Here is a 9132-nt window from a genome sequence, read left to right on the forward strand (position 1 = left end):
CCAAGCCATAGTATGTTCACTCTGCTACCGTCCGGCAAACAGTACCGGAGCATCGAGTCTCTCGGACCAACAGGCTCCAAGACAGCTTCTTCCCCCAAGACTAAAAAGACAGACTGCTAAATAGTCAATTAATGGTAACCGAACTATCTGCAACTGACTCTATCTTGCAAATTAATCTACGCACACTTACTAGATGAAATGTATTCATAAAGTCCTTTTTACATCTGCAGATGTCACAAAGTGCTTTAATCCAGATGTAGAAGCACAAACCATATACACACTCACTTACACACACAACATTGACACTCCCACACAAAACCCACACCCATTCACATACACTTTATATGCACACACAAGGGGGCTGTCATTGTAAATAAGAATTTGTTCTTAATTGACTTGCCTAGTTAAATAAAGGTTCAATATTAATAAATTAAAATCTACCTCACTACTGTTGGGAAGGGCTCTTAAGCAAGCATTTCACGGTAGTCTACACAAGTTGTATTCTGCGCATGTGACAAAGAAATATTGATTTGAACAGGGGGTTAAAATGGCAAACTATAATTTAAATTTACAACCACTAGATGTCCCTGTAGTTGCGCCAGAGGAACCACAACACACACACACGCACACACACACACACACCTGAACGTTAAACCTGAACTGTGATTTAACATTTTGTTCCTCACAGCTGAGAAAGTTTATACTGCCTAGACTTTTATTTCCCCATATGCAATTTCAGTACCACTGATTAAAGCTGGAGGCCTTAATTGAAACAATTATAAAGCATTTACCCCACCTCTGTTTTGGTCAAAAGCTGAAAAACATGAAGTATGTGGTGGCCCACAACTGTGCCTGAATAATTGTGTTATCTGGCATGGGCCTGTAGAAATGTGACCACTCTCAAATTCATCAAAAGAGCAATGGATGCAAGGACTGACTATCCATATCATAGTAATAGTTGTAGCCATGTTTTGGAACTATACAGTTTGTTTACATTTACATTGTTTACAAAAAATATATTTTGGGTTCTGATGGGGAACGACAGTTGAACTAAACTCACGATGCATTTATAAGTTATAGTATTCAAGAATCAATTGGTAAAAATAATTTATAAGTCTAAAGTCTAATGTATGTAGCAACTAAGGATTCTATCTTTAAAGGAAATATGTAAAATGGGATGAGTATTTTTGTCAATACTAGGTTCATTTGTTTGGCTAAACCGGTAAAACTGTTTTTCTTCCAAATAGCCGTCGCCTATGTTAGGCTACATGTTATATCTGTAAACAAAAACTCTTTGAGTCGATGTCAATAGTTGTTGAATACGCTTGTTAATGTAGTAAAAAAAATCACATTTTCTCGCTTGAAATTTACGGTAAGTGGCTAGTGTTTTTTGTTGCACGGTCGTCACGAATACTTTAGAGCAGGGTTAGACGTCAATTTCTATATTTGGTGATAGACGGAACCTCATTTGCATTTTACACCCACCTCGGTTTTCCACGATGTGAACCAATCACATCGCACGGGGAGCGCTGTGTGTGGTTTTTCTGTGAATTTCATTGGTTAAAATGCCATTCACTCAAAACTCGCAATTAAGTGACATCACATATTCTCTCGCTTCATAAAAAAGAAGCCACAAGCTGTAGTGCGAGCACAGACAACTTGGAAGTGGCACTTGAGCGAAAAATAACATCAAACGCCACTTCCAATCGAACAAATATTTTTAAATAAATAATGCTGATTGTTACTTTGGCTAGAGCCAACTTGTTGCTTTGATATCACTGCTTCGGACTTGAAGATTCATTTTTGCTGAAGGATTCGTCCAGGACTCGCATTGCTACTTCCGCTATAGCTAGCTAACGTTACCTCGGTTTCACACTGCATTACTCTCAAACTCTTATTTTATTTCCTACGAGCCGAAATAACAATTTTGCTGGCAAAATGAACCAAGGATACTCATCTAGAGGTGAAATGGGCCCCGAAGTAACGGCCGCTGCGACGTTTGTTTCCAGGTTATTGAGAACAAGAGGCTTCCTGAGTGAACACCAACTTCATGATTTCAGAGATTGTCTTCAACAGTCATTATCAGGTAATTGGGTTGGCTTTTCCTGTAATAAAAAAAAATATATAAAAACGTTTGGCTACGAACTAGGTATTGTCGAAATGGCTTCATAGTGTTTTGGCTAGTTAGTTGACTAACGGTAGCCTAGCTAACGTCAGCTAGTATTGGCTTTGTCTGTTCCAACAGTCAAATCGAGCTACTTTTCTAATCTGATCGACGTTAGTCAGCAAAAGTATTTTTAAAATATATTTATTAGTTAATGCTGGGGGGAGACAACGAACAAGTAATTCGACAATTTTTAAAAATACATTTGCAAGTCAGCAAAATCGTTAGCAAGCTTCCTCGTTAGCCTAATTTAGCATAATATCTCGAGATGATTGTAGTAGGCCCAAATTCATTAGCTGGTGCTTTGTTTTCAATGCAACAAGTTGACTCTTCTAGTTTCGTGCCTTCATTCTGATAATTCTCTCTTCACAGAGCACTACCAGAACCACTGGTTCCCAGACAGACCACAGAAGGGCTCGGGGTACCGCTGCATCCGAATGAACCATGAAATGGACCCAATTATTGGCAGGGCTGCTGGTCGGATCGGACTTACTAGCGATCAGCTCTTCGCCCTCCTGCCCCGAGAGCTAACCCTCTGGGTGGACCCTTTTGAGGTCTCTTACCGCATCGGGGAGGATGGCTCCATATGTGTCCTCTATGAAGCAGCGGCTCCAGCAGCAGCACCAAGCCCCGACCCCACACAAAACTGCAAGAATCAATTTCTGATCGGTGGCCGCACTAGCCCGCCGAAGAACTACCTGATGACCGTCTCGAGCTAGTGCGGAACCAGGCATTACCTCGACTGGCTACGTGAACAGCGTCAGTGTGAAGCCCGTCGACCACCCACAGTGATTATTTTTCTACTTACATTTCGCAGCATTTACCCTTTTTTTAAATTTGAGTTTTCTTAAAGCACTGGGTATTTGTTGTAGTGTTTCTGTTGGGTTAGTTTTTTGTTTATTGTTTGACTACCAGCCCATAGGCTCTTTTTGCACTGCAGAGACTCAGTATGTAGTGTGCTTCTGTCCTGTGGTCTTGACACTACAATCAAGCCAGGACTCAAAGTGTAAACAAAATGACTCTGGGATTCAGATGTTAGTATCTCATGGTGCAATAGTAATAATACTTCACACCATTGCCACTTCTCACAAAGGTATACTAAAGCAATCATAACTGGAGCGTTAAGTATTTGTTCAGGTACCCATACATTTCCAAGATTAATTAAAAAATATATGTTTGTACTGCTGGTTTGTAATCTTACAGGGCCTCTTTTAACCTACCTGTGCCCTGAAATCGAGACAACGTCTGACATCCTAGTTGAAAAAGAGCTGCCTCTAACAGGTTATACTACCTTAACATGACAATGTCTTCCCAAATCCCTTTGCGTTGAATATTGCTGCCAAACTTTATATCTTGGCTCCTTTTGTGCAATAGTCAAGAGTATTCAGAGCAACTGGAGTTTGGCTGAATCTCAACAAATAGTCAACTAATTGCAATCCTCTTGGATCTTAGTTGAGAAAGATTTGACTTTTTAATCTAAAATAGCTTTACTTTCAACATGTTCAAGAAGTGGTTGGTTTTAATATTGATCACTATTGTGAATGTTTTTCCTATGTGAATCTGTCACTTTGACAAGTGTTCCCTGTTATTCTCCCCTGGGTAATTTGCCTTGTGTATAAGCTGTGAGGTGGTTGGTTGGCGTCATATTAACGTCTATCACTGCCAGGTAGCGTGATGCTCTCAGCCCTCTGTAGTATACTCTCTCCCTACCGAGCTGTTGAGCAGCTCACCATTGTTTACTGTTCTAGATGGGAAAGATGTAGAGTTTAAGCTATTTGAAGCACAGTATGCATTTAATGTACATTTAAAAAAAGATGTGCATATCTAGATACTTGTACAGTTTGTCAATTTTATTACAATAAACCTTTATGAATTCAGATTATCTTGCTGTGGTCTGTTCAATTTGCATTATAGTTTATCCTTTCACTGGTAGCCCATTCTAAGTAATCTCTTCTTGTTGTAACTTGAGAAAACCGGAACTCTGTTTATGCCATATTCTACATAAATGCCCCCAGCCTCTACTCTTGAAACCCATGAATAGATCTGACAGGATTGGATAATTGTCCATAGCTCCTATCCCGACTCATGTTTGCATCGGACCAATCTGATCTATTTATCTATATGCAGGGTTTATATGAATGGTGCATTGTCACTCAATCATGCGTTCTCTCTCAGGATCAGGCTTGTCTGTGCCTCAGTGCTGGTTTGGCTTGTCACTAAGGGCACACGTGTCTTGACATGCCCTGCACCAGCCACAGAGGGAGGACCTATCAGCATGTACACTGTCCTGTTATCAGTTCTGTCCTGGGAGAATGTGTGAAGTTATTTAGTAAAACCACCCTCCAAGTGTTGGCAGTTTTTTTTCTGCAAATAAACCTTTCAAGGATTGTGTTTGTGTAAACTTACACATTTGTTAGTAAGCGGATGTCTTGATTCAGCAATCCTACCTTCCAGGCTTACTCTGTCTGCTTGAGCCTTAACAGACAGCAGGCCAAACTGTGGAAATAATTCAACCCAGCCAATAGACCTACACAGACAGTGATGTGTTTTAAGTATTACTAGTCTAAGTGCCTTTAGCAGACTAAACTCCACTCCATGGTGAATGGAGTTTGATGATGAACTTCACCGACGGCTTGGGGCCGAGACCAGGCTCTGTGGAATCTAGCAACGATTCGCCCAAGGTCAATACTTAACATTTAAATTATGAAACACCCACCTTTGTCCTCTGTAGTTGCCTGCCTTTGACATCCATACCATCTCAAAAGTGAATCAAATGCATCCACTCATTTTCCATGTTGAGATTCAATAATTCAGTAGGCACATGCACATTTGTGCTGAGTTGCCATCTGAGCAACCGCAAGAAGTGTTTGAAACTTCCTTCACTGTGGAGTTTAGTCTGCTAAGATGCCCTCAGGTTGGTTGACTTGACCCCAAACAGCTTCTACCCCCAAACCATAAGTTATTTTATTTAACCTTTAACTAGACAAGTCAGTTAAGAACAAATTATTTACAATGATGACCTATAAGACAATTAAGTAGTTAACCAAATATACTATTTAGCAATCTGCATGGACCCTTCTTGCACAAACTTTTGACTCGTCACACGCTACTGTTATCTAGTTGCCTAGTCACATTTATTCATAGTTATAAGTACATACAGTATCTACCTCAATTAGTTGGTACCCCTGCACATCGACTTGGTACTGGTACCCCATGCATTGGCCAAACTACCCGTTGTGTATTTAACTCTTACGTGCTATTCCTTTTAAAATTATTTCTCTTTTTTTTCTCTGCATTGTTGGGTAGGGCCGTAAGTAAGCATTTCGCTGTTAGTCTCAACCTGTTGTTTACGAAGCATGTGACATATTTGATTTGTGTGTGTGGGAGTAAATACAAAAATATAAACCAAGAGTTCTCAATTTAACCTCATTCTTTATTTATTTCTCTCATTTTCTGCATATTAATATACTTCTCTGTCAATGGGTAATATGCGTATATACAAAAGGATGTTGACACTAGCATTTGCAAACATGCTGATGTCATTGACATTGCGATAGAGTCTGCCTCTGTGTTAAGAGTACAAACCTGAGGACATCTCTAGCTGTTTCTCCTTTCTAAAACAACACTATCATTATGAATGCTACTATACTATGAACTACTATATTTGCTGTGCATGTGACTGTTAACCAACAAGAGTCAACAATAAAACATGTATTTTTAAAAATCAACCAAAAGGAATTATGAGGGTGTGTTTGTGTCTGGTTCCCTACAGCTTCTTCTTGGCCACACTGGCACTCCATGTCTGAAATTCTTTTACCTTTAGATTTCAACTTCTTAATAAAATACATTTAGAGTCAAGCTGACCTGACCTGAAAATCATCAACAGTTACGCTGAACAAAAATATAAACTCAACATGTAACAATTTCAACAATTTTACTGAGTTACTCATATAAGGAAATCAGTCAATTGAAATAAATTCCTTCGGCCCTAATCTATTAATTTATTATGACTGGGAATACAGATATGCATCTGTTGGTCACAGATACGTTAAAAAAAAGTTAGGGGTGTGGATCAGAAAACCAGCCGGTATCTGGTGTAACCACCATTTTCCTCATGCAGTGCAACGCATCTCCTTCCCATAGAGTCTATCAGGCTATTGATTGTGGCCTGTGGAATGTTGTCCCACTCCTCGTCAATGGCTGTGCAAAGTTGCAGGAACTGGAACACCCTGTCATACACACCGATCCAGAGCATCCCAAACATGCTCAATCTGTGTCATGTCTGGTGAGTAGGCAGGCCATGGAAGAACTGGGACATTTTCAGCTTCCAGGAATTGCGTACAGATCCTTGCGTTATGAGCCCGTGCATTATCATGCTGAAGTGATGGCGGCGGATGAATAGCAAAGGGCCCCAGGATATTGTCAAGTTATCTCTGTGCATTCAACGTGCCATCGATAAAATGCAATTGTGTTCATTGTCCATAGCTTATGCCTGCCAATACCATAACCCCACTGCCACCATGGGGCACTCTGTTAACAACATTGACATCATTGAAACCGGGATTCATCCGTGAAGAGCATACTTCTCCAGCGTACCAGTGGCCTTCGAAGGTGAGCATTTGCCCACTGAAGTCGGTTCTGATGCCGAACTGCAGTGAGGTCTAGACCCTGGTGAGGATGACGAGCACGCTGTTGAGTTTCCCTGAGACAAACCCGCAGGTGAAGAAGCTGGATGTGGAGGTCCTGGGCTGGTGTGGTTGCACGTGGTCTGCGGTTGTGAGGCTGGTTGTACGCACTGCCAAATTCTCTAAAACAATGTTGGAGGTGGCTTATGGTAGAGAAATTAACATTACATTCTCTGGCAACAGCTCTGGTGGACATTCCTGCAGTCAGCTTGCCAATTGCACGCTCTCTCAAACATTTAGACATCTGTGGCATTGTGTTGTGACAAAAATGCACATTTTAGAAGGGCCTTTTATTGTCCCCAGCACAAGGGCTACCTGTGTAATGATCATGCTGTTTAAAAAGATTATTGATATGCCACATCTATCAGGTGAATGGATTATTTTGGCCAAGATAATTAACGTGGCAGGTTAGGAAAATTAGCTTAAGGCTTAAATAGTTCCTGACGCATCTTATAAAAAATATCTAGCTACAAAAAGGTCTGTCCTTAAAACAGTCTTGGTTTCCACAAATGCAATGCTGCTTCTCGAGTCGCATGTCTAACACGTCTATCACATCATAGACACACATACGGAGACACCCTGCAGTAGGTCCATTTCTTCCATAAGAATCCCCCTGAAACTCCCTGAGGGGCACTCAGGGGCTATAGAGCTCTCCAGCTTGTTGTCCTAAAAAAACAGAAAGGATGTACCTCTGGTTCGTTCAGCCATTCCTTTGGGAAAAATGAATGGGGAAAGAATAGGGTTTTGGAATAAACGCAGAATATAAGGTCTGAGGATAACACAGACTTTTAGGAGATCTTATACACTTTGTTCTATGAGATACTATCAGTCAGTTAACTTTGAAGAATCTCAAATATAAAATATATTTTGATTTGTTTAACACTTTTTTTGGTTACTACATGATTCCAAATGTGTTATTTCATAGTTTTGATGTCTTCACTACTTTTCTACAATGTAGAAAATAATTGAAAAATAACCCAGGAATGAGTAGGTGTCCAAACATTTGACTGGTAATGTAAATGCAAAATTGCGACTGAAAACATTGATCATTTCTGTGGTGAGGTTATCAGCTTCTTGCCTGGATGATGGTTCTTATGGTTCTCTGTGGCACTAACATATCCCACACCAGGCCGTCACCTACTACCAATTCAATCTTCTGGGATTTCCATTCCATCTGTGCTATACAATTAATGACGATAGCAATAAAGAACAAGAAGCCAACCTTACTAAAGGACAAACTGTTGGAGTCACTGTACTGGTCTACTACTCACAGGGATCCTCTCAGGCTCCCTCACCCTTTGCCCATCATCCTCTACTTTCCTCACTGCCTCAGCATAGGACACTTTCTGCACTGCTCTCACCCTGGAAACTTCAACTTGTCTCACTTTCTTTAAAATATTTTTTTATTTAACTATTTAACACATGCACAGGTAACCTCTGATCCCAGCAACATGACCTCCGTCACAATTGAAACACTCCACTTTTTCCACCAAAACTACACACTTAGTTCCATGCCCTTCTTCACATTCCACATACCTCAAAATCTCCCTCCTGCATACTGCTCCAATATGACCATAAACTTGTCACCTGAAACACTGCAGTGGGTTCGGATCAGAAGCTCTCACAGGATAACTTATATACCCTAGCTTGACTTTATCCGGGAAACACTCTGCATCAAAACTCAGGACAGAAAGGGTCTCCTCAGTCTCATATTCACCACCGGGTCTGCGCCTCACCAAACGACGTGCATCATAGACACTGCAGATCCCCAACTTCAGTTGATCCACCCCAACACTCAACACCACCCCAGTTATCCCTCCTTTCAGCGGCACACTGCTCCCGGAGAGCACAGCAGGACACAGCTCTGGCGATATGCCCAGGACCCTCTCCCTCTGGGCAGCAGACACAGAGTTCACTTCTGGATGCTTTGACCAAATTGACAGAACCCAACTTCTTCCCTGCCCAGCCTGATACCACAAACGGATAGATCTACTTTCTCCAAGAATTGTACTCCCACTGGACCAGAGTAATCTCTGGCATTTTCCTGATTATTGGGGTGAGGCTCAGAAGCCTTCACCTCACCTGACGACGCGGGTTCTTCCTCTTCACTTCTGTTGCTTTCAATTTCTAATTCATTGTCCGTCGACAACTCAGGGTTATAAGGAGCATAACATGTCATTTTCTCTCCTGTTCTTGACACAAATGGGAAAGTACTCGGGTTGTATTTAGCAGATGTCTGCTTGGGTTTGAACCTCTTCTTTCTTCTTTGTTTTTTCTTGTCAT

At 41.1% G+C, this 9132-nt stretch overlaps 1 protein-coding gene across 1 annotated transcript; it reads left to right on the forward strand.

The window, feature by feature from the left end:
- The first annotated feature begins 1612 nt into the window (after positions 1–1612).
- LOC124028868 (protein BTG2-like) lies at positions 1613–4043 on the forward strand. Its single transcript, XM_046340787.1, has 2 exons — positions 1613–2086; positions 2537–4043. Exons 1-2 carry the CDS (start codon positions 1939–1941, stop codon positions 2881–2883), a joined length of 495 nt encoding a protein of 164 aa, XP_046196743.1. The 5' UTR covers positions 1613–1938; the 3' UTR covers positions 2884–4043.
- Positions 4044–9132: the final 5089 nt, after the last annotated feature.

The sequence above is a fragment of the Oncorhynchus gorbuscha genome, linkage group LG03 (genome assembly GCF_021184085.1).
Source record: "Oncorhynchus gorbuscha isolate QuinsamMale2020 ecotype Even-year linkage group LG03, OgorEven_v1.0, whole genome shotgun sequence".
NCBI classification, from domain to species: Eukaryota; Metazoa; Chordata; class Actinopteri; order Salmoniformes; family Salmonidae; genus Oncorhynchus; species Oncorhynchus gorbuscha.